The 25,993-nt window shown below is 43.4% G+C and overlaps 1 protein-coding gene across 5 annotated transcripts in view; it reads right to left on the bottom strand.

Annotated features, from left to right (window-relative positions):
• The window catches only part of TSPAN9 (tetraspanin 9), a 219,532-nt gene that overhangs the window by 15,287 nt on the left and 178,252 nt on the right, over positions 1 to 25,993 (bottom strand). For all 5 annotated transcript variants that reach the window (XM_054999114.1, XM_054999116.1, XM_054999115.1 and 2 more), the window contains 3 exons: positions 5,505 to 5,696; positions 3,749 to 3,823; positions 1,022 to 1,123 (listed from right to left, as the gene is read on the bottom strand). In XM_054999114.1, the coding sequence (XP_054855089.1) occupies positions 1,022 to 1,123; positions 3,749 to 3,823; positions 5,505 to 5,696 (369 nt within the window). The remainder of the gene's footprint in view (positions 1 to 1,021; positions 1,124 to 3,748; positions 3,824 to 5,504; positions 5,697 to 25,993) is intronic.

Genomic DNA, 25,993 nt, shown 5'->3' with positions numbered 1-25,993 from the left:
CCTTCAGCGATGGTCTGTAGGGGGGAAGGGTTATCGGCCGGCAGGCGGGCCAGCCGATGTTTGGGATCCAGTCCATATGCTTTGCCAATGCTCCTTATATGCTGTTTCAATACAGTTGTGGCCATTTTTCCTCCAGCCTTCATGTGGGTCTGAGTTTGTCGCCTTGCCTCCCCCTCCTCCAGGACCTCAGCAATAGGCCGCAAAGCTTCCAAGTTCATTAAAGATAAAATCCCCTCAAACAGACCCAGTGACGGCTGTGACAGCGGGCAGACCTTTTGTTCTCACCAAATGGAAGAAGGTTGACGCTGGCAGAGGATTAGGGAAAGTGGAGAGCACATAAGCTCATTTCATGGGACAGAATATTTGTTTGTCTCAGACGATGATGGTTTTGTCTGTGTTTTTATTGCATATCCATAATGGACTGGCAAGCAAAAACCTGATTTTCTGTCTGTCAGTGAGCCTTTTGGGGGGTGAGGTGGGGTAAGAATGTTTTTAAGTAAATAAAGACGCAAATAACTGTCTAAATATTCTAAACTCCAAACATCTTACCGTAGGGTTACCACCTTTTAAATACTGTTTCTGTTTATGTGCTTTTGGCAACGGTTTTACATGGATAAACTGAGTAGCTGAAGTATTTCCCACAACATTTGCCCCAATGCAAGGAAAAGCTTCCCCATCTCTACTTATGCACATTAGCTGTTGTTCAAAGGCACAGGTGCAAAGCCAGTAACATTTAGTAACTTTAGAAGGGATAGCAGATCAGAGGTTCTTTCTTCCAAAATAGTGGAGCTTTTAGGGATGAAAGGTTACTGTTTGTTTCAAATGCTGAAGCTTTACCATCTGACTTTTCTTCTTAGAATTGTACAGCATTTTAAGGACAGCTTTCCACTCTTTGGATGACAGAGAATGTTTTAAATTATATAAGCCTATGTACAAATTGCTGTATAGCAATGGGGGTCATATAATATACTGGTAAGGAAACAGTGTGTAATTTTACAAAGAAATACGCCAGTGTCGTTACCTCTGCTTGAATGATATTCCAAGCATTCTTCAGCCCAACATTATTGTCTGTATTATAAAGCTTGAGACCTTCTTTCAAATCCTCTTTTGCATTTTCATTTACCTGTTTCATACAGAGAAACATCAGCAAGGTTACGTCACCATTTCAAGTACTGAAAAGTGCTCCCCTTTGAGGCAAGTTGGGGGAAAACATATTTCATCTCAGTTCTGCAAACTGAGGAACATTTACAGAAAGCAAATGCCTGCCACGTATTGGCAATCAGGGCTTTTTTTCAGCTGGAATGCGGTGGAACGGCGTTCCGGAACCTCTTGAAAATGGTCACATGGCTGGTGGCCCCGCCCCGATCTCCAGACAGAGGGGAGTTTAGATTGCCCTCCGCACCACAGCATGGAGGGCAATCTAAACTCCCCTCTGTCTGGAGATCAGGGGGCGGGGCCACCAGCCATGTGACCATTTTCTCCAAGGGCAACCCACTGAGTTCCCCCACCTCTTTTCCCAGAAAAAAAGCCCTGTGGGCAATTATTCTAAAAGCTGATCACATACCAGCAAGGGAGGGGAAAAGGTTCATATAATTTTCACAGCTATTAAGTACAAAAGAAAAAAATTAAGAGAAGTGTTGCCTTTCTGCTAACCAGTATCATTCCAAGAACCAGTAGAGTTGCGAACACGGTGTTAGTGATACTGGGCAGCTTTGCATTTATATCTTCGCTTGGCTCATTAGATTTTATAGTAATATTTATATTTGTACTATTTTAACTGAAGTTTTAACTTGTATAATACTTACCAAATAAGAGAATGTCTTATTTTACTAGTTTAAAGCTGGTTGTGAACCGAAATAAATTCATTCATTCATTCATTCATTCATTCATTCACTGAGGCACTGTGTGCCAGTCACTCACTCAACGTCAGCTCCCTCACAGGAGCATTCAAAGAAGAAACAGGGAAAGAGGTGGATTTTAAAAAGGTAATAAATAAAAATGTACCTGCCATAAAAAAGGTAAAGAAATCCATGGTTTCATATAAATCCTTCAAACAGGGGAAGATACAGTGGCCAATGCACATACAACATTACAAAAACAGAGCAATGTCACACCAGTGTAACTACAACATTGGTGTGCTTGTGCCACTAGCCCTGATCCTATGGTACAGGGAACATGTGGACATCCTGCATGTACATGCCCACATCTGTTTGTAAGAAACAGCCAACACGCCTTCACTCTGGAAAGAGTGGACTAGTATTTGGATAAATGTTAGGTTTAAATCATATGCTGAGCTGTACGTGAGATGAATGTAAGATGAGAATTACTCAATGCATGTATAGAGAAAAATCGAGCATACACTGAATATGGATTGTATGTGCATTCACTGTACCTTGTTGGGGTACATCAGGAGAGGACTGGGGCCTTGATGGGATGCGCTTCATTGGCCCAGAGTTCTGCACCTGATGCTGGTATAGTGTTATACCAGCCAAAGAAGAGGCATTAAATCAAAATGGAAAAAGAACTTAACGGAAAGGAAAACTGGCTGTCCTGCCACCCCCTCCCATGCTGTCTACATCACCATTTCAGTGACCTTCTACAAGTTAACAGGTAGCAATGGGAAAACTACAGGAAAACAAGCCGTCTCACAGGCATGGGGAAATTCAGGGACATAAATATACAGGAAGATGATTGGTTTTAGCTAACACTTTAACTAGTGACACACAGGGACGGATCAGTTAAGAGATCATAAATTGTTTGGAGACCAAGAAGGGCTCTTAGCCATTTTTTCTTAAGTCATAAAGTGCTAAGCTATTCCTGTTTATACCTAGATTCCACCTTGAGTGCATGATGCTGAGGACTGCAATGGGGGAAGACCCATGTAAAGGAACTGAGGGAATGAACTACTTCCGGCTACTTGCAACTTCAAGAATAAACAACCTGCCTTGTTAACATCCTTTAGAGTATTGATAGAGTTTCAGGAAGGAGGATATCTGGCTTTATTGCATTTCGGTGGATCTTTCCTTAGTTTGCTGTGATAGCTTAAGATATCTGAATATTTCCTTTTATTTTGAATGCCATGGTTTGAACTCTGTGCGCCGTGATTTGCCCCAATTGATCAAGCTTTCCAAGAGAGAGACCGGAGGGGTAGCAGTCAAACCCTCAGCCCTCTGGTGTGCAAGTGAAGGCGCTAGTTCCTGGGATGACCAAGAGAAGGAGTGCAGGGAAGTGCCCAAGCGAAGCTTCTAAAGGCTGTGGAAGGAAGGGGCCTGAGAGCAGATGGCCCAGGAGGGCATTTCCTTTGATACAGTCTATGATGGAAATTTAGTGGAGTGGAGAAAAAAAGGGCTGGGCTGGATGTAGATCCAATCTGCATAGCAGCTTCATCTCCTCCCACCCCAGGGAACAGGTACCTGGGAGGGCCAATTCCCTATACAGTACATTATAGTAATCCAGCTGTGAGGTTACAAAACATGGATCGGTGTGGCCAGATTGGCTGAGCCAAAAAAAAGAAGAGTAGGTGAACTAGATGCAACTGATAGAAGGTACTCTTGGCCACTGCGCTATCTTGCTCTTCAAATAGCAAGGCTGGGTCCATGAGCAACCCCCCCCCCCCTTTCTTCCCTGTCCTAATGCTGGTTGTTGATGGAGAAAATGAGAAGCTTTTTCCTTAGGGGGGTAATAATGAAGAAAGCAGCTTCCTTCTGAAATCAGCCGACCACTCGAATGGGGCTACACAAATGCTTACCTTGTCCATATAAACAAAGAACAAAATGAGCAATATCAGCTCAGCCAGGAGGATGATCAGCAAAACAATGAAGAACTGGAAGGAAAGGGAAAGCAGAAGTGTTTTAAGTGGCAGCACTTAAGAAGAAATTTTAAATAAAACAGCAATTTCATGTGACACTGAAAAGAATCCTTTGAGAAAAATTTATGTCTACAGCAGCTGACATATCACTCCTGTATCTTTTGGCATTTTCTGTACATACTGCCCAAATCAACACAGAAAATGAAACCTACAATATTTGTCTACAATGTTGGTCAATAAATATGATAAACAGAGTCTCAGAGATGGATGAAATCGTGAGCTAGAACATCTAGCAGCCCCCCATCTTATGGGGAAGGTGGGGCAGCTAAGGCACGGTGTGAACTTCAAGCATAAATCTCAGTGCAAGTAATGAAGAAAGGCTGGGTGGGAGTTCCATTATAAATCAACCTTCCCCGTAAGATTTCACACTGCAGTTTTCCTTCACATATGTATCTGAAGGAGTGAAGTGAGATCCACAAAAGCTCATACTAAAATATACGCTGTTAGTCTTCTACTAGACTTTTGTTTTATTTTGCTTTAACAGACCCTTTGCTATGCATGTAGAACCAATTTCACATCTCAGGGGTTCTTGCACATTTGCCTTTTCATCTTCTCTATAGCACATATATTCTGTGCTGCCTTCCCACCATTGGTGAGAAGACAGGAACAGTGTGGTAGCAGGCATAGAACTGAAATTCCTGAGAATCCCAACTTTCATTCTGATAAAAGCAGATTTCTAGCTCTTATAAATGTTGGGATACGGTTGAAGCGCATGTGGGAGATGTCTGCTGAATTCACAGTGGCTGGTGGACTGGCTGAATATGTATTTATGGGCACTGCAAGAAAGGTATTTGCTCTGGGCAGCAATCAGTCCCCACTGCCATGGCACCCACTGATGACCTTTCTTGGCACCTGCCGCGTGTTTTCAGGAAGTGGGTGGGACCAGGTGGGGCTTCTGATCAGCCACTGCCCATTCGATTAGCTTTGCAGATTTTTAAAAATCTTGGTTCAGTAGCAACTGCCACAACAGCTCAAGGATCTTCGTTGTGTGAGCTGCAGCTGCCATCGTGTGGCTGGATCTGCCTCCTGCAGCAGCCAATTTACGGCAGTCTTTTTTGGGGCTGTGTTCACCATGCTGTACCAGAATTCCAGAGGTGCCTGCAAACTCCAAAAGGTTGGGGGGGACCCCTGCTTTAGTAGCTTAGGTTGTAACTTGTGTTATATCTGCACTTCCTGCAGCTTTGTAAGCACAGCACTGCCCTAAGATTTCTAGTGGTTGGCCCTTCAATTCCCCTGGGCAAGCAAAAACAGAACAGAATAACGCAGGATAGTAGAAATCCCGGCATGCTTCCCAGAGTGTTCTTTGGACTAAGACCAGCCATCCCTGACAATATGAAAACAAACAACAACTGGAAAAGAGAGGCACACTGCCCAGCAGATAAATTCTAACTTTTGTCCCTTTGTTTCATTTTTCAAAAGCTCAGTGGGTGAGATAGATGTAAACAAATAGTAAAAGGAAGCCTGGATCCTCCAGGTTTGGAAGGTATAAAGGAACGGCTGGGACGTTTCTGCCCCCTTTTTGGCTGCGGGACAGAGCTCAAGAGGCAGAGCTCAAGAGCCTGGGAGAAAGCCATGTCATGAGACCCTTGCTGGAAGCCAGCTTTTGCAAACCATGTTGCCTGCTTGATCAACTTACACTGAGGAGGAGGCACTTGTTTTCCTTGATAGCACCCAAGCATCCCAGGAACCCGGTCACCATGACGATAGCACCAAGAGCGATAACCAGGTTGGCTGCGGACAAGGATGGGAAGCTGGGAGAAAATGTTGCGAAGTTTCCTTGCGACACCGACAGCCATATTCCTACGCCCAGGAGGCCGCAGCCACATAGCTGATGAGAGAGAGAAAAGACACCATTAAAAATACAAGATAGGGTTTGTCTTCTGCAGCGTGGACACAGGCAGAAATTAAAGCTGCTAGAATTTAGCTCTCTTATTTACAGATAATTGGAACCCAACGATTTCAAACCATAGTCTCTAGGGAGGCAGCAGTACGATTGCCCATCCAAGGACAACACTGAACAGAAGAGCACATATGGGAGTGCACAACTTCCAATTCCTGGTCATTCAAGGTTGGCACTATGAAAAATACTGTAGAGTCACAAGGAGAGATTTATAAATGTTAGCATTTGGAGGAGATGGGGAGGGGGAAGAGTTTTTCATTCACAAAGGTGATGCTATACTTTTAAATCTCTTTGGTTTGATTCAAATAGCCCCTCTCAACTGAGGAAAGTGAGAAAATAACCCAGGAGTCCTGGGGTTCAGACCAGTTTCTTTTTCCTCTCATCAAATTTTTCCCATTAAAATTAATGCATTTTAGGGGGTTTGGGGGTGTCATTTGGCTAGGGGTGCCAGGTCCCCCTACCCTCTTGCCGGGAGGGCGGGGGACCCAGCGCTTACCTTGATGGAGTGCTCCAGTGTTCCAGGAAGTGACATCATTGCACAGGCGCGGGAGTGCGTGCACTCACTTCTCAACAGGTTGGTTTATGCCCCAAACTGGCCCAATTCAGCCCGTTTGGGGTCAAAATCAGCCCACCGAGAATCCCCCAGAAACCCCCAGTGGGGGAATAGCATCCCTACATTTGGCACATCATATATCCAAGAGTCCAGTATCCATGCTCCCAGACCCCACTAAAACATATGCAGGAGGAGGGGCAGCCAGGGCTAAAGTATATGTTTCTACAAACCCACAGGAAACCTCAGATTTGCAGAATAATATGAATAGTTTCTTTTGTAAAAGTTGCTTCCATCCTAAAAGAGTAACCATTGCAGAAAAAAAATTAAAATGTTTGATTGGTCAACGACCACAAATCCTCCAACAATACTGCAAAGAAAATCAGGTGAGTCGTTAAGAAGGCAGGAGCAGGGGGAGGGAGAAAGCAGCAAGCTTAGCGAGGTCAGGGGGGAGCAAGCAGGCTCTCCGGCAATGGGACAGCAAGGAAAAGGACTGGGAGGGTGTAGGACTAGGAGAGGCAAATTCAAAGAGTAAGTTTGGGGGCAGGAAACATGGAATAAGTGGGAAGAAGTGAAGTTCTGTGCAGGAGGAGGAGGGAATGAAATGTCCCCCCTCCCACAGATGCCTTCAGGTGCCTAACATATAAACGGTGTAAAAATGAGAAATGAAAATGAGGTGAAACACAACCAGTAACAATGACAGCACAAAAAATCAAAAAGAAGTAAAAATGGCCAGATCAGCACATTGCTAATTTCAGCAGCAGAGCCGGTGAAATGAACTGAAGTCAACTCTAGACAGACAAAAGAAAGTACATCTCGCAATATAGTTTATATCGTTTTTCACAAAAAAGCTGTAACTGCCACTAGTTTAAGAACTTCATTTAGGAAAATTCATAAAGGATAGACCAAGACAGCTCCCTATACAGAGGAAGGATCCCCCTGAATAGCAGATGCTAGAAACAGAGGAGGGCTCTGCCAGTGCCCTGCTCCATGCCCAGAGAAGGGTTACCACCAGGTCCCTTTCGCCTCCCAGCGGGAGGCAGGGGACCTGGCACTTACCTTTTTGCTGGGACTATGATACTCCACATCAGCACAATGACATCACTTCTGGGAAGTGATGTCATTGTGTGAGGGTGCATGTATGTGCTTCACAGCAGGCTGACTGTAGCCTCAAACAGGCCCTGTTTGGGGCCAAAATCAGCCCGCTGCAAAGCACAGGAGTGCTCTTGGGGTGGCATGATGGTGTCACTCCCGGGAGTAACATTGTTGCTCTGCCCTGGGAGCACATCTGGGAGACCCGTTCCTGGGCCTTTGTCCCCTGCTGGCCAGGTAAGTGGAGGCGGGGGGAGGAGGGTGAAAGCAGGGGATCCCCCACCTCCACTGGGGGAATGGGACCCCTAGCCCAAAGGCACTTGGCTACTCCTACTGGAAACAGGACATTTGGATAAATAGACCCTGGGTCTGATCATTCCCCTTCCTACACTGTCCTCTCTCAGGGGCAAACCAGACAGTACACACTGAGAATGTCAATCCATGTAAGAGTTGAACTTGGCCATTTCAAAAGGTCTTGAAATCCCAGTCCTGATTGCGCTTGCAGTGTAGCAGGGCCAGGTGATCTCGTTTCTCCCCTTCCCCCCATGCAGCTTTTCAAGTGTAGAAACTGCCCTGTTTTAGCATGAGAAATGGCACCAGGGGGAGGGCACAAGATAGCCTGGTCCCATTGCACTGAGGGCCTGATCAGGGTTGGGCCTTTGTGGCATTTTGAAATGGCCAAATTCAGTTGTAAAAGAGGTACTGGTGTTCTTGGGTCAGACCTGTGGATGCTGCAACGTCTAGTTTGGTCCTCAAATGAGTGAGATTCCTATCGTTCTTTAACTCAATAAAAGTCTGGTCTAACCTGTCATTGAATCTCCAAACTTAGGACAGTTCCGTCACACATATACAAGTGCACCCAGAGATGCCAAACTGTTTGGTACACCATCTGCCCTGATTGTTAAATAAAGAGAAGAGTTCAGACTTGGAGGAAAAGTCTGAGTTTTCTGACAGTGCGAAAATCATGCGGTGGTGTGACCGGTTGCCAGGGAGAGATGTCATTAGCTGCTCATTTAGTTAGCATCCTAAGTTGAGCCAGCCTTGCAGGTGGTGGTAAGGTTGTCCCTAGAATGAGCTTCTGCAGGCCATACTAGGGCTTTGAGTCGTGTAATGTTATGCCAATGTCATGGGTAACCCATGGCTGGAGGGGCTTAGGAAGACAGTTAAATCCTGTTCCAGCGATGCAAGACTATACACTTCTATGCTGAGGCAGCAGTTTAGCTGATGCAACACCGGCACGCTACCATAAAATTTCCAGATATGCCAGAGTAAGTCAGAGACAGACTAACATTATGCCCAGCCTTCATCCTGGTCCCTTTTGGCCTGGGGCCTAAGATGTCTCTGGGGAGTTCTGTCTATTCTTCCAAGTCATGTCTGCGCTTCAGAAATTTTCTCCGGGACTCTCTTTTGTGGAATGGGGACACTGATATTGGTCTGGTACTGGATGCTTGGCTAAATGAAGAGTGAGGTTCTGGTTTCTTCAAGCCTCTTCATTTGGACTTTCCACAATATACAAACTGGAGGTTTTTCTGAGTTTCAATTAACCTATTGGCCTCTCTATTACATTGAGGATGGTAGGGGTTCTAGTAGTCTTACCTGAAATCTTTGCATCTGAGCCCAATATGCCATCAAAATATTCTGATACTTCTATATTCTGAACTGCAACCTGACCAAGTTAAGTATTGGGGCTTGGATTCTAAGATGTTGTTCAATTCATGAATTTATCCCTGTAGAATCGGAAGCTCACATCTGCATTCACACAAGCCACTAGCAGAATTTGTATCCGGCAAGCCTGTGCAAATATTTCATATGGAGTGGAGGAGGAAAGGGAGCATCACCAAAGTTTACAGTAAAGAGATTGGGATCTAGGACAGAAAAAGGGCAAATTTTATTTCTGATACCTGAATATGCTTCCAAAACAGTCTGCCTCCAAGACAGCACTGAACTTTTTTTGTGGGGGGAGGGTATTCTTGCATGAATGAAAGGATATTTGAGAAAAGACGTGCTTCTGTTTGTAATACAGATTAAGAAAAACCTGTGTGGACGGCCAAATAGGTAATTTCTTCTCTGGCTGCAACAACGATCTAAGCTGCAAATAAAGGTATTTTTGTTGCATTTAACAAGAGGAACAGAAAGACTCTACTAGGCAAAAGTACTGGAATAATTTTACATGGAGAAACAGCACTGTATATACATTTCAGCCCAAGCAAATTCTAGTGAGATGGGGCAAGACAGATGGTGAAAGGAATGCCTGGATGGATACATGATACAAAGAGTCCAGAATTATTGTGCTTGGAAGGAATTACTGGAGAGGATGTGATAGAAGACGGGGTGCACCATAACAAAAGACAATCTACCATTGTATTTCATTCTCCTGGGAGGTCATGGGGATGCCTAATAATTAAGAAAGAGAGTGAGACCCCATGCTTCCTGTGGATGGTTAAGTAAGCAAACAGCTTGCCACAAGAGATTCGAGATGAAACTGGTGGCTGAGTCACAGCAATGCAAAAAGCCACACTCAACTGCTGCTGGGAAGCAGAATGGAGAGAAGCTGCAATTCCTCACTTCTGTAGGGAAAGGGACTTGGTTGGACTTCTCTGGCACTGCATCAGGTTATGCTAATCAGCAGGGCTTTTTTTCTGGGAAAAGAGGGGATGGAATTCAGTAGGTTGCCCTCGGAGAAAATGGTCACATGGCTGGTGGCTCCGCCCCCGGATCTCCAGAGAGAGGGGAGTTTAGATTGCCCTCCGCGCTGCTTGGCGGAAAGGGGCATTTCATCCCAACGGCTTGGATCAGCTGCTTGTTGGGGAGATGCCCAACAAGCAGCTGATGGGGGGTTGAAATGTCCCTTTCCCTGCCACTTCATAGCAGCATAGAAAGGGGCATTTCACTCTGGCAGGCATGGATCAGTTTGACTGCTTGTCAGTTCCCTGCCACTTTGTTTCCAAAGGGCTGTGCAAAACGCTTGGTTTTTATTCCTTTTGGCAAAGCCCGAAATGCCTGGGAGAGAGGGAAAAGCAGCTATTTAATCCTTTCCTGGCTTTTAAAGCCAGGAGGAAAGTGCAGGAATGTTACAATGTTGCAATGTTACAATATTGCAACACTTTATTGCCTTTTTAAAAAAGTGTGTGTGTGCATACCTCAAAGGAGAAAGGGAAAACCAGCCATTTAGCCCTTCCTTGGTTTTTAAAGCCTGCAGGGAATAAGCAAACTCCTGCAAACATGGGAAGCGGAACAGCCGGCATGCAGCAGCAGGAAAAGGGATATTTAAATGCTAAATCAGCTGCTTGTCAGGGATCTCCCTGACAAGAAGCTGATCCTTGCCTGCGGGGGTGAAAAGCCCCTTTCTGTGCCGCTGTGAAGGAAAGGGGCATTTCAACCCCCCATCAGCTGCTTGTTGGGGATCTCCTCGACAGGCAGCTGATCCAAGCTGGTGGGGTGAAATGCTCCTTTCCGTGCTGCTTCACAGCAGTACAGAAAGGGGAATTTAAACCCCACGAACCGGTTCGGGAACTGAGGAAAGTCTATGAAAGTTCATGGTTCGTGAAACCAGATGAACCACGAACAGCATGGTTCGGTTTTTTCCTGGTTCATGCCCACCTCTAGCTGTAAGGAGACTAACAGTGCAATCCTGTGGAGAGTTACTCCAGTCTAAGTCCATTCACTTTAATGGGCTTAAACTGGAGTGACTCACCATAGAATTGCACTCTTAGAGACTCTCTACATGAGACAGTTCAACACATGTTCATCAAATGTAGGGAGATGCAACATTAGCCGGGAAGCGAAGTTTTAAAAGACAGAGCTGGCAAAGATTGTTCCTCAGAGGGTTTGTTAATTTCATCTTCACCTACCCAAAGGCTCTGTCAATTTCATGTCTCCAGTCTAAAATAGTGTGGGATTGCAACCAGAGGGCAGCAAGGAATGGAAATGGGCTGGTGCTGTCTTCCAGAGCCAGGCTTGGACCTGGCGAGGTTATGATGAAGTTTCCCTTTTGGCATTTCAGAGCCCCTTCACGTAGCTCCAGTGTATAACAAAGCTTTTGCCCTGCCGCCGGCTCTGTTATTCTTAACTATCATTCCTGGCTAACCTTGAATCTTCCAACATGTGTTCTTCATGTGTCAGATGCCTTATGTACAGAGACTCTTAGATACGGGGGAGGTCAAAGAGGAGGGAATCCCCGTTGCAAAGATGGAGCATACATGCCTTGCATGAACCGGTGTGCTGAACGAATTAAAGCAAACTAAAGCAAATCCCTTGATACCTACTTCTTCCTCTAAATGCCTTAATATGATGGTATGGTCCACAGTATTAAAGACTGCTGTTAAATCCAACAGCAACAACAAATAAGCAGAACCATTATCTATATTCAAATGAAGATAATCAACTAAAATCACCCATGCTGTCTCTGTCCCATAACATGGCCTGAAACCTGATTGAAAGGGATCTAGAACAAGAGGAACTTTACTGGCAACAGCTGCACGAAAGTAAAAAGAAGCAGGAAGCTATAAAGAATATAACTCAAAAAGTGAAGATGTTGGAACAAGAACACAAGACTACAGGTGATATGAAAAAATGGAAATGAAGTAATTAAAGAACCAATTGGATTTATTGGAAGTAGAAGTTCAGAAAAAACTGATTTTTTTAAAACAAAGGCTGCAAATAAAACTGGAAGATCCTTGGCATACTGTTTAAGAAAAGAGGCAAAAAGAAAAATAGTTGGAATCAGGAAAGGAAATCAAGTACTCTATGCAGAGCAAGAAATGAAGGAGGAAGGAGAAAACAAAAAAATTCTTCTCAAATCTTTATAAAGAAGAACCTACAAATGAAATAGAGAGGGAGAAATACTTGTCTGAAGTACCTATTAAAGAATTTCACCTGAACATAGAAGAATCTTTTTAAAAGTAAAGATTTTATTTAGAAGAATCTTGAATCAAATAATTACAATACAAGAGATCAATTCTGCAATAAAAAAACTAAAAGTAGGTAAAGGGCACAGACAGCAACATATAAAAGTTTTGAATATATATTAGCTATATCCTTGCAAAAAGCAATGAATGAGATACAAGACAGGAAAAATATACCACCAACATGGCAAGAGGAGAACATTACATAACCCTAATATATAAAGAAGGAAATGATCCATTAATACAGCAATCATACAGGCCAATTTCTTTATTGAATAACAATAATGGAAGAGAGACTAAGAAAATGTATTCCAGATTAAGTACATGAAGATCAAACAGGATTTGTGCTAAAGAGATATATGAGAGATAACAGCAGATATTTACTTGATGCAACTGAATATTCAAGGAGGAAAGGGGGGGAATGGCATTTATATTTTTGGATGCTGAGAAAGCTTTTGATAAATGTGTCTTGGAAATTTTTGATGGCAGTACTACAGAATGAACTGCGGGATAGAATTTTTAAATTGGATGCAAAGCATCTATATTAATCAGCAAGCTAAAATTTTAGTAAATGGCTCTTTAACAGCAAAAATTGAAATAGCAAAAGGAACTCAGCAGGAATCTCCAATATCACCACTATTATGTCTTATTGCATTATAAATACTGGCTGTGAAAATTAGGCAGGACACTAGAATTGTTGGAATAAAAGAAGGCAAAGAAGGCTATAAAATGAAAAGTTATGCTGCTGATGTTGTTATATCAGTGACAAAACCAAGTGAAATATGTAATGGAACAAATATTAAGATGTGGACTACAGTCTGGACACAAAATGAACAAAAAGAAGACCAAGATAATGTTACTAGTTAAATATTTGGGGATAAATGTAACAAGACAAAAAGATAATTTATATAAAAATAACTATTAAAAAGTTTGCACGCAAGCATTATTGAAGGTCTGCAAAGATGGAAAAAATCGAATATCTCTACTGCAATATGTTGCAGAATCAGAAGTCAAAAACTGTTTGATGAAGTCATTGCAAAACTTTGGAGAAAATATTTCTATGAGCCAATTAGAAAACTTATGGACTAAATAAATTAAATTTATAGATTGTCAAAATTTAAGAGAGTAGATACAAAATGTTTTTTAGATGGTATATTACCCCTAAGAACATCGCAAAAGCTAACAAGGATTACAGTGGAAGGTGTTGGAAACATCAATGTATGGATGCAACATTTTATCATATGTGGTGGACATGTAAGGAAGCAAGAAAATATTGGTCAAAAATACATGAAGAGATGCAAAAGATATTGAAGTTTCACTTTGAGCTGAATCCTAAAAATATGTTATGAAATATTTTACATAGTAATATTATAAAAGCACACAACGAACTTTTAAAATATATGATGGTGGCAGTGAGAATAGTATATGCAGCAAAACAACAACAACTGTGCCTATATACCGCTCTTCTAGACCGATTAGTGTCTCACCCAGAGCGGTGAACAAAGTGTTATTATTATCCCCACAATACAGCTGGGGAGCTGGGGCTGAGAGGAGTTGCTTACCCAAGGCCACCTACCGAGCTCATGGAAGTAGTGGGATTTGAACCATTAGAGTGCTGATTCACAGCCAAACCACTTAACCACTGTGCTACAGCAGCTGGAAGACAGAATCTTATCCAGATATGACTGAGTGTATGAACAAATTGCATGAATATGAATCTATGGCCAAATTAACTTCTTATATACTTAATAGACCAATCTTAAAATTTCAGAAAAAAGTAGACTTTTTTGACTATGAAGTTGAAAATTAAGAAAAACTAAGAATAGTTATTACTAAAGTAGACCAACTGTAAAAGTAACAAAATTTTGAATATGTTGAATGTATGTAAGTAAGGGGATGGAGAGGAGAAATAGTTTGTAGTATAATATGCTGTTATATTTTCTGTTTCTATTGTCTTTATGTATTATTATATATTTTGCTTATGTTATTTTATGCATTGTTTATTGTCTTTACTGTTTACTATTTTCCCCCGAATAAAATTTAAAACTTAAAGAAAAAAAGAAAGGGATCTAGAACACATATGCCATCTAGGAAGATTGGCTGGAGTTGCTCCGCCTCTCAATTATTCTGCCAAAACTGAAGATTAGAGACTGGACAATAATTGGCCATGACATTTTCATTCAGCTATATTTTTTAAAGTAATTGATGGATAACTGCTTTCTTCAGCAGCTGAAGAAAAGTACCCTGAGTCAGTGATCCTAATAATCAATTCCTGATAATTTAGGGACTCAGACTGGGGAGTTAGCAATACTGAAATACTCTCAGCTGAGCCAGCTACAGATTAGCTCAGCAGCTTTAATCTGAGTTTTTGGCCAATGCTGCTTCAGACATTTTCCAGCCCTCTTTAAGTTTCCCATCTTCTATGGATTCTGCTTTGAAGGGAAGAAAGCCTTGTCAATAGTTTCTAGGAGTTTCCCATGCTGTCATATGGGGTTCTAAAATCTGCTTGAGACAATTAGAAAAGACATTCCTCCATCTCTTACATAGAGGGAACGCCTCTTCAAAGATGATTCTCGCCAGCTGCAGATTTTAAAACTATTGGTATTAACGAATTTTTAAAAACCCAACATATCCACAGCCTGATTAATCAGGGCCGTTTTTCAAAACCCGTTTACGCTATTATTCAGTTTCTCTCATTAGCCATTGACTAACAATGTAATCCTATCCTCAAATTACACCTGTCAGATGAGAACAGGACACCACAAGTTTAAGTTTTGTCTCTTCTTTGTGGGCAGAAGTTTTGAATGGTCTGAATGACATCTGGGTGTGCCTACCATCACCATTGTGGATGAGAGGGGTTTTCCATACACAGACACTGAGAGGCAATGTTGAAATTGGTGAGAAGTGATGGTCTTATTTTCCTTCTTTCTTTGTTTAAAATACTTACGAGCAATTCAGAACCCAAGTATGGACTCTGTGGGGTTTTATTAAGGAATCTGTAAGAGTGGCCACTGTTGTTAGTTACTATGTGAGCTTTCTTTTCTACTACTATTTTTATACTTTTGTCTTATCTGCTAGGAGAGCAGAAGATTCCAAATTCATTACTCAGATTTAGCAGTGGCCAATTTAGACTGGACCACCGATTGCCCTGCATGTTTCACAGCCCTAGTAAATTAATTTATTTTGTATACATATGATAAGTTTGCTTGTTTTAGTTTGCAAATTCTCTCTTTCTCTCCCTGTGTTTGGAATTCTGCCCCCCCCCCATTGCAGTAACAAGGGGAAGAAGTATTAGTGATGGAAGATGCTAAGGAAAACAAACGAAGGTCATGAAGGAAAGACACGCAAAAGACAGTAATTCTTCATCTGAAGTCTCTTTTGGATAATGTCAACAAGTTTTGAAATGTCTCCAAGCTCTGTTACAAACATATCTTTTAAGGAAATATCAAAATAAGATCTAGGATTCTCAGGAATCCAGGAACTACATTTCCTGTACGGTTCTGAGTGGATGGAAATTCAGAGCATCAGCAGCTGTTTATCTGTAATGATGATTAAAATATGGCCAAACAAAGACAACCTCAGTCTCAGGTTAGCTGCCTGTATTTGATTTTATTCGCTTTTTAACACACCTTCTAGTTTTGTTTGGCCTGCCTCCATAGTTGCTCTGCCTCCAATTCTGAGTGGCAAAACTGGTGCCGTCCGGTGCCCGCCACTGATGGGGTGAGCTGTTTCAAGTCCATACAACAGTATCTTCGGCTTGCTCTTAAAAGAACCTTACACCACTCAAAGAGGTTCCCCTCCTTCGACAGCTCTCCTATCATTAGTATGAATGTTACGCTATTGAGGAATGAAGCAAAAGTCGGGGAATGTTGTTTCTGCCAGTGGGAAGTTGAGAAGAAAGATAATATAATATTGAAGTTGCTTGGAGCAGAGCCACCTCTTGGCCAAGTACAGTCCCCTCCTCTGGGAACATGTCATTCAATACTTTCACTTTCAACAAATACATTAAGCTTTACCGACATCAGAAGAGAACGGCAACAACAGCTAGCGAATGAAACAGATCAGCTTGGGGAAATGTTCAGCTTTCATTTGGACATGAGATTATTCATTCAGCAATTACAAGTTGATGCAAGAATGTAACTGTGCTGTCCTTTGGGTCCTTTGGAGAAGCCTGGCCCCTCTCCCTAGGTTGGCCCTGAGATGGAAGTGAGTGTCATGATGACAAACTACACGAGATGGGTGTCTGGATACAACTTTACACACAGAAGCAATACCTGCCGTTGTCTACTGGGCTAAAGAGCTGTAGAACTCTTGTAGGGTCACACAGGGGCTTGTGACCCTGCTAGTCCTGCTGGATCTCTCAGTGGCCTTCGATGCTATCGAGCACGGCATTCTTCTGAGTTGCCCCTTGATCCCGGGACAAGGGGGTTCCTGGACGAAGGGGCCCAAGGGTCTGAGACCTATCTGGGTGATCAGACTCAGAAGGTGTTACTGCGCGCATCTGACCCCCTCACTCTCTGGCTTCGGGAGGCCGCTGAAGACTTTTATTTTGGAGAAAGTTTTAATGTATTTTTAACTGCATTTTAACTCTGGGTTTTAACTGCTGCTTTCTGTTACTTTACTGTGTTTTAACTCTGGGGTTTAATTGCTGCTTTTTGTTACTTTACTGTGTTTTAACTCTGGGGTTTAATTGCTGCTTTTTGTTACTTTACTGTGTTTTAACTCTGGGGTTTAATTGCTGCTTTTTGTTACCTGTGTTTTAACTCATGAGTTTTAACTGCTGCTTTTTGTTACTTTACATTGTAAGGTGCTTTGAGCACCTTTGGAGGAATAGCTAATAAATATTTTAAATAAATATAGAATACATAAACACGGGCAGATTCCATTATTTAAGCATCCAATTCCTCTACAGGGTTAAGTTTATCCTTTCTGAGTAAGTTGGTTGAGAGGATCAAGCTACTAACATGGGGTGTGGGTAAGTTTGCCAGGGCCCCTTACCCTCCCAGCGGGAGGAGGGGACCTGGCACTTACCAGGTGTGATCTGCGCGCACTCCAGGCAGGCGCGATGACATCACTTCTGGGAGTCTGCTGCATGCTGGTCTGGGAGATCCCCTGGGCCTTTCCCCCCAAACAGGCCAGGTAAGTGGTGGCAGGGGACACTGGGGGACCTGGCAGTCCTAGGTGTGGTAATATTTATTAGAATCCCTTCCCAGATTAAACCATACAGATTAATTAAAATGAAAACAAAGCACACAGAACACAGAACTACAGTCAAGGAAATAAAGGACAAACAACAGTACCTTTACGGCATACACAAAAATTATGATTTGAAAAAGGCCGTCATTATGGAAAAAAACTGTATTTCTTAGAAATAAGTATGTATTTACTAGAAACAATGCCTGTTGTGTGAAAAAATACAACATCTCTAGAAAATTGATTTGGTGGGCCCCCTCCCAGCAGCAAGCAGGCGCTTTGTAGCGGCCTGGAGGCCAGAGCAGGAGGGCATTGAGCGGAGGCACAGGGAAGAATGCTTAGGCCGTTGATTTGACGGGCCCACTCCTGGCAGCAAGCAGGCACTTCGCAGCGGCCTCGAGGCCAGTCGTCGACAATGTGCCTGCGCGAAGATAAAAAGCAAGTTGTTGCCAATACGGCTTGCCTTTTATATAGTAGGATTTCTTAGAAATAAGACCAAGCAAGAGCTACTAGCAAGTGCCATGACCCCACAGAAAGGCCTGACATGAACAGACCAATGTAAGATCAAATCCTCTCCAACAAAGTTGAACATTCACTTCTTCTTCTTCTTCTTCTTCTTCTTCTTCTTCGCCATCACCATCATCACCATCATCATTTTTTGGAATAATTTATTTTGGAATAATTTCAAAGTCCTGGTCAAACACCACTGGAAAGCCTACTCATGATTCAGGATTTCCTGCCCAGAGTGGTGTCTGCCTTGAACCATCTTGGCAAATAAGCTTTCCAGAGTCAAAGCTCCTGTCATCAGATATACTGATGTTGCACTTTGAAGAAAAAACAAGGGAGACGTGTTGCAGACTCAGCAGTGATGAAAGCGCTGATATGGGAGGAAAGCAATCTTTCACTAGCTCTAACGTGCAGAGGATGAACTGGCTTGAAAACTTAGAAAAACAAAGGAAAGCTTGTAGTATGGAATCAACTTCTGAAATCAATTCAGCATGAAGTGCAGCGGAAACAGATGAAATACAAAGCAAACTGTTGAGTGCGGATATGCCCTCAGTGCTTAATCCCATCAGAAATTCTCCGCTGGGCTTCCCTCCAGATCGTCATGTAAACAGATCTGGCTTCCCTCCAGATCGTCTCACTCTAGGACCATGGGGTCATAATTTCAGCTCCACTAGGGCAATCTTCCAGTAAAGGGGGCTGTTGGTCTCCTCTCCGCTACACTGCAGATGACCACAGGATGGCATTGGAGCTAACAGCTGAGCAATGGTGAGGACCAGGGGTCATTTCATAGAAAAAGGGCGGGAGGGACTCATTAGCATAACTCATTAGCATAACTGGTCAGCATATGCCATGCCCCTTGCCATCACCAGAAATTTTTCGTTAGCATAACTGATTTGCATATGCCACGCCCCCTGGCACCTATTCTGGCTGTTTTGGACCCAATCCTGGCCATTTTCACACGGGAGAGTGATACAGCACCCATCAGAGGCCTGATCTGGGCTGTTTTGGCCCCAATCCAGGCCAAAACAGGCCCAAAATGGCCAAAAGTCTGGTGGGTGGGGCCACCTGACATGTGACCTCTTTGGGGAACTGCCGGAACTGCGTTCCAGCACATTCCCCCTCGAAATGAGCCCTGCTAATATCTTTCTTCTCCCTGCTGGCCAAGTAAGAGGCAATATAAAATATTTCAATATAAAAATACATTTCAGGCAATCAACCACAATGAAAGCCCAGTAACTCGAGTAGCAAAGTATCCTAGCAGCCACACACCAAGGGATTTGAAAGATGAATGACAAAGTATTTTGGTGGGTATACTGCTAAATTCTTACTATACTTCCCAGTGAATAGTTAGGCACCTGTGACGCATGGAAGAAACAGCTGAAGGCAAAGTGGTCATGAAAATAAGTGTTCAGTGCTTTTAGAAGTGTCATAGAAACTGCTTAAACTTGTCTTTTGGGGCCCAGAGCTAGCGGACAGAAGGCAAGAACATAATCAAGCAGAGGGAAAGGAATGAACAGCTCTTTCTGGGTCTGAGCAATCAGTTGTCCAGACTGAGGTTTGAAGCCACATTCAGCAGTCCTCACCAGGGCTCATTTCGAGGGGGAATGCACAAGAATGCAGTTCCGGCTGTTCCCCAAAGAGGTCACATGTCAGGTGGCCCTGCCCACCTGACTCAGCCATTTGGGGCCCTTTTTGGCCTGGATTGGGGCCGAAATGGCCCAGATCAGGCCTCTGATGGGTGGTGGATCACTCTTCTGCTCAGCAGTGGCCCAATCCTGACCATTTTGGGCCCCTTTCTGGCCATTTTCAGCCCCTTTTTGCCATTTTGGGTCCAATTTTGGCCCTGAATGGCCAGGATTGGGTCCAAAACAGCCAGGATAGGTGATGTCAGGGGTGCATGGCATATGCAAATCAGTTATTGTAATAACACACTTCCGGTGATGTCAAGGGGTGTGGCATATGCTAATGAGTTATGCTAATGAGTTATGCTAATGAGTTCCTCCAGCTCTTTTTCTACGAAATGACCCCTGGATATTAGAATGCCATGCTGGGGGCAAAGCATGCTCCCGTGTGCTGTGGAACATCCCCGCCCATGCTGCGCCAGGACCGATATCTTTCCTGGTTCAACAAGGAAGTAATGGGTCATGCTGAGAGTTGATTGAGTGAAAATTGGCCTCAAATTTAGCATTTGGGGCTGATTTTCACTTAATCGACCCCCAGCGTGACCCATTACTTCCATGTTGCCCAAGGAATGACATCATTCCTGGTACAATGTGGGGCACTGTGGAGTGCGAGCACACACAGTGTGTGCATGAGGTAAATACCCCCCTGCAATTCCCCCCATGCCCTCCACATCACCCGGTTTGCGCCCCCCCCCCAGGGACATGGCTACCTTGGGAGTTCAATGGATTTAGAAGGACGTAACTCTGCTTAAGTTTTAGCTGAATTTTAAAAGCTCACTTGACCAAACTCCAGTTTGTGCATGGATTCAGGCTGCCCCCTTTTCAGCAATCTGTCTTTTAAGGAAGTGTAGGGTTGGAGCTCATTGGAACACAGATATGCATTTGTGGGCAAAGGTTACTGAAATATGGGTTGATTTCCTGGTCCAGGCTAGTTCCTTTGTTCTGAGGGACAACCGTGCAGCCTACTTAATCTTGCAACGGCCCGACAAAAGGGAAACCGAAAACCAAATAAGTGGTAATGCTCCCCAAACAATACTTGTTTCATTTTGCTCTTAATATAGGCATCTTATAATAAAGTAGTATGGCAGCCGACAGACAGAGGGTGGCAGCAAATTATGTTTTCTGGGCTGGAACAGAGATGCAGGAGAAGCAAGGGACAGTTCTGGTGGAAAGAAATCTGCATGCACCCAGGGGCTCATTCTTCCTTCCAAAGCACACTTTTTCCTAAACTGAAAAGGGCATTTTCCTCTTATAGCTGAAACAGTTTATTTTTAAAATTATCTGCCCTTAGCAGAGCTTCCTCCTGCATGAATAACTCTCTGGGACATACTTTATGACTGGAAAGACTACTGCACGGCACTTACAAACAGCATGAATACTGAAAGAGCAGCACACATAGACACAGAAGAGCAGCAAAACATGAGCATGCTAGGCTTCTCAATTCCCTGAACCCAGCAGGGAATTCCCCAGCCCCCCCCCCCCCCAGCCCCAACCCGTCTCTTTGAGAAATTGAGGACAGAGGAACAAAAAAGCCTCCTTAAGTCAAAAGTTTAGATTTGTTGATTGCCTGAAATAGTATTGTCCGAAATGATTTACAGCAATCATAAAAGAATTACATCAGTACAACTGGCTGGCCTCAGAAAAGATTTCATCACCCCAGTCTTCCAACAAAAAAAAAAAGGCAGCTGATCTGAGGATTTGTATATGGCCTTTCATCTTTCCAGCTGTGATAAAGTGGTCAGAGTCTGTGCAGCTGCCAGAGCCAATCGCTGTTCTGTATTAGTGGATGTTACCTGTTCTTTTTAATATAATTTATGTAATCTTTTATGTATTCATGGTGCTATTTATGCAATTTAGACCTGGAATTGGATGGCCAAACAAGACTAATTGGCCGTTTTCACACTGCTTACCGGCCACGGAACATCGCGCCGAACTCTCGGAACAACAGCGTCTTCCTGGCGCGATTTTGCGCGAGAACGGCACCAGGAAGATGCTGTTGTTCCGGGAGCTCAGCGCGATGTTCCGTGGCCGGTAAGCAGTGTGAAAACAGCCATTGTGTTGACTACTAATAATTTTAATAATAGGGTACAGCAAGTAAAACACTGGCCAATTAGTAACTGGAACATGGGCTTTATATTTCTAGCCAAGGGCAGGACTGACCAGCTTATATCTGGTCTGCGCAAAGCAAAGATTATTTTAGCAGAAATGCTACATAAACTTGACGGGGATCTTCATTTTCACATTGAAGAACTCTCCCTAGTCTGGGTACTTGTTACAAGCACGTTCATGTTTTTCCAATGCTGCTCTTCCTGGTAACCTTTGCCCAGATTCCTGGCTGCGACCTATTGGCCATGAATTTGTAACAATAGCACATAGGCCACCACAGTGATCCAATTCAACAGCAGTGTGGGAAAATGAGGTTGAGGAGAGTGAAGGTGAAGAAGAAGGAAAATGGAGTCAAGACAAATGAGCAGCCAGGGGATCAAGAGCACTAAACAGTGTCAAAACCATGACTAAGAGCCAAACTACAAGTGACGCCTTACACAGGTTGGACGCTTGTCAGCTTCCCTCAAGTTTTGATGGGAAATGTAGGCATCCAGGTTTTACAGCTTGGCTCTCCATTACAGCTACAAGACCAGGATGCCTACATTTCCCATCAAAACTTGAGGGAAGCTGACAAGTGTCCAAACTGTGTCAGGCATCACTTGTAGCTTGGCTCTAAGTGAGATGAGTCTTTTCAATGAGCTTTTGGCTGTATATTATGTGTTGCATCTGGAGCAAACGTCAGGGTGAGGGACTACCCAGAATAACGGTAGTACAAAACCTTCCACTTCACCCGTCACCCCCATCTCTCCCTTGAATGAAGCAGGTATTTCCTTTGAACTCACACTGTAGCATGAGTGGACAAGTGTTTCCTGTCTTCCAGTGGCAGCATTCATGAATTACTGCAGATATTTTGTGACAGCCCCCCACACATCTGGGGGAGGGGGTCCTGATAACATAGGCTATCTGCTGAGCCCAGCACTGCCAACATGAGATCTTGTTAGGCGCCCCATGAAAAGTTTTGGAGCTGTCAGTGAGGACAAACTGAAAAGTGATACTGCAGTCCTTTGGAATTACATGCAGTCACACTGGGAGACTCCTCACACTCTTATACGAAATATCATCATTAATATTAGAATTTACTATTTAAGACCTCTCAGCTGGTTTCCCGGAGGATTGAGTTACTGCGTAATTGGTCCCAGAAAAGCCAGCTGCCTAAAATCCATGAATACAGATTTAATTATGGACGTTCGGAAAAAACTTGAGAAAAAGATCACGGTAATAATTTGATTTTTAAAAATACAGCAGATTGCAGAAATCAGTTATTACAGATGGTCTTTCTTTCTGAGTCCTAGCAGCTAAAGACAACTCCAGTTATTGCCAAATGAGCCTGGTTGCCCCTTCTCTGGGGCTGGAACCCATACTGCTGCCAGCAGGAGTTCATCAAGGGCAGAAATGGGTCACTGTCCTTTACCCTAATCCTACCCCCGCTTATAAATTAGCCTACTGATGGCAAATAATAATTGTGGAATTAAATGCTGTTCTGAGGTTGGAGGTTTTTCCCCTCGTATATTCTAAGCATCGAGTCTGCATTTAGATGAGAACACTGTGTTAAAAGCATCCCAAATAATAAATAATCTCCGTGCTTATTACTGACTTTTTAAAAAAAGATACAATTTAATTTAACATCTGATTTCTTATTCATATTTTCAAGAACATTTTTTACCCCGTTCAGTTAACTTGGCCCAAAATGCTTTTTTGTCACCTGCTGTATTTTTAAGTCAGGCTCCTCAGGGTCTTTTTATTCCTTAAAAGCATTTTTAAACTCATTTCCATAGTCAGAATTTGTTGACTACTTTCCTCCTTTCCCTTATTTTCCCTTCCCTCAGCTCTGAGACTGAGAAGAATCACCTTGCACCCCCTCCCCAATTCCCATCATGTGTTAATATGAAGGGGTCTCTGATATATAGGCTTTAAGGAAATGCTACGTCTTTTAAAATGTGTATCAATTCATCTCTCCACTTAAGAGCCGATGGCCCTTATGATGTGCAGAAGGCTTGTAGCCACAAGAACAAAGCCAACAGTAAAAATAATGCCTCAGGCTACAGAGCCTGAAAGTCAAACTGGTAAAGTGTTATTTCCCCCTGTTAAACAGGAAAAGACAGGGGGGGGCTCTCCAAAGAAGGATGGACTCCACCAAGCCAAAGGCTATAAATTTTGGGAGCACCCAGAAGGATAAGTCTTATTTTGAGCAGCCTTTTGTCAGTCACTTTGGGCTCTTGGCCAGCACGCCTTTAGCAAGAGAGGGCTAGCTATCTGTGTTCTCCATCTCAAATCTGCTACAGGTAAAGGAGACAAACCTCAAAGTATGGGACTAACGCAACGAACCTTTTCTAACTGCTCGGAACTTCAAAGGAAAAGTGTCTGCCCTTCTAATAACATTCGTTAAGGGCAAGTATAGCTCAAGATAAGACAGAATGTGATTACCAGTTCTGCTGAGGTCTGTTATCTAAAGAAATCTTGTGTGCGTGTGCGTGCAAGCGCGCGTTTTCTTCGTTGAATAAACCTTAATAATTTGAGGTAGAAGTCTGGTTTCTGTTTCCTGCAAGCCACACCTGCCTTGAACCACATCCTACCAAGGAGAAAAGGCGGGGGTACGGGCAATGGACTTGTTCCTCCCTGATCTTGCAAAGGTGCAATTGCTCATTCCCATGACCGCTAGTCCACAGCAAGGGAACAAACAGCTCAGATGGGGAGCCTGCAAGACACTCCAGAGGCATAAAAATAGGGGACAGGTTCCCATTCCTCTAGCCTGAGACCCTGGTAACGGATTGCGTGGTGGCAGAGAGAGAAGAAAGGGTTAACCAAGGTGTTGCTAGAGGAGACTTGGAGCGCAACACTTCTGAACTCTGGGCATGGAGGGAAACGGTCCTGTGACACCATTTTTCCGCTTTAGAGAAAAAAGTTATTTTCTTTTGATTTTCTGAAAAATCCACAGAACTGCTTCCAGAACGAGGCGCTTGTCACAGTGCCATCCTAAGCAGAGTTACAATCTACTAAGTCCATTGAAGCCAATGGGCTTCAGAGTGCATAACTCTGTTTTGAAGTGCACAATTGTACTCCCGATGCATCATACAATACACTAATTAACTAATTAATCCCGATTAATTAAAGGATTATCAGCTAATTATCCATCCTACTCAGTTCATCATACAGTTTATTACTTTACTCAATACAATTTTTCTTAATTCATTAATATATAAATTATAAACAACCTCATTAATAACAAACTTTGCAATGAGAATTTAATCCAAAATCATTTATCATTCGCAGCTATGGAGTTGGATGTCATCAGTATGCAGAGGACACCCAGCTCTATATCTCGCTATCTAGGTCCCCACAGGATGCAGTAGAAATCTTAGATTGCTGCCTGACAGACATGGTGAAATAGTTGAAAAACAACAAACTGAAATTGAACCCAGACGAGACTGAAATGATGCTTGTTGAGAAGGCAGAGATCTTGAAGGATATTGTACTCCCCACTTTTCATGGAGTTTGTTTGACCTTTGCAGACTCGATTAAGAGCAACAAAATGGCTGCTGCAGGAGGTGGAACTAGCCACAAAATGGCTGCTGTAGCCTATCTTCAGTCACACAGTGAAGATTCTTGTGCTGTGGAAGCAGTTTCTGCCAAAGCAATGTTTTTTAAAAAATCTGCATAGCCAATCAATACTCCAATGACCAATCAGAAGCTATGCTTTGCAAAAGCCCCACCTGGCCCAACCCACTGTCTAAAAACACTTGGTGGGCACATGGAAAAGTGCTGGTGGCTTGTACAATGATGTCACTTCCAGGAAGTGACATCATAGAATGGGTCACAGGTCGTCTTGGAAGCACTTCTGTGCTCCTCAAGGGGCCAAATCAGGCTGCTGCAGAGTGTGGCAGTGCTCCTGCATTATGCAGAGGCTCGATGTGGCCCAATTCGGAAGGTGCGTTCCACCCCCTCCAGCTTGACAGGTAAGCGGGGGTGGGGAGGGTGGGAGCAGGGGATCCCCTGCCCCTGGCGGGGAACTGGCATCCCTATACATAAGTGAGAGGCTGAATTCAAGGCCTCCATGCTGTCTCCAGAGAAACTTTTCATCGCCTTCTACGGTATTTTATACATCCTCAGAGTTTCATAACATTGTAAAATGTAAGATAACAGCTGAAATAAAAGGTAGGGGGCCCATTGGCCAAGTGAGCAGCAGCAAGATTC

Source organism: Eublepharis macularius, chromosome 15 (assembly GCF_028583425.1).
Source record: "Eublepharis macularius isolate TG4126 chromosome 15, MPM_Emac_v1.0, whole genome shotgun sequence".
Lineage (NCBI taxonomy): Eukaryota > Metazoa > Chordata > Lepidosauria > Squamata > Eublepharidae > Eublepharis > Eublepharis macularius.
This window is presented reverse-complemented; position numbering and strand designations above follow the sequence as displayed.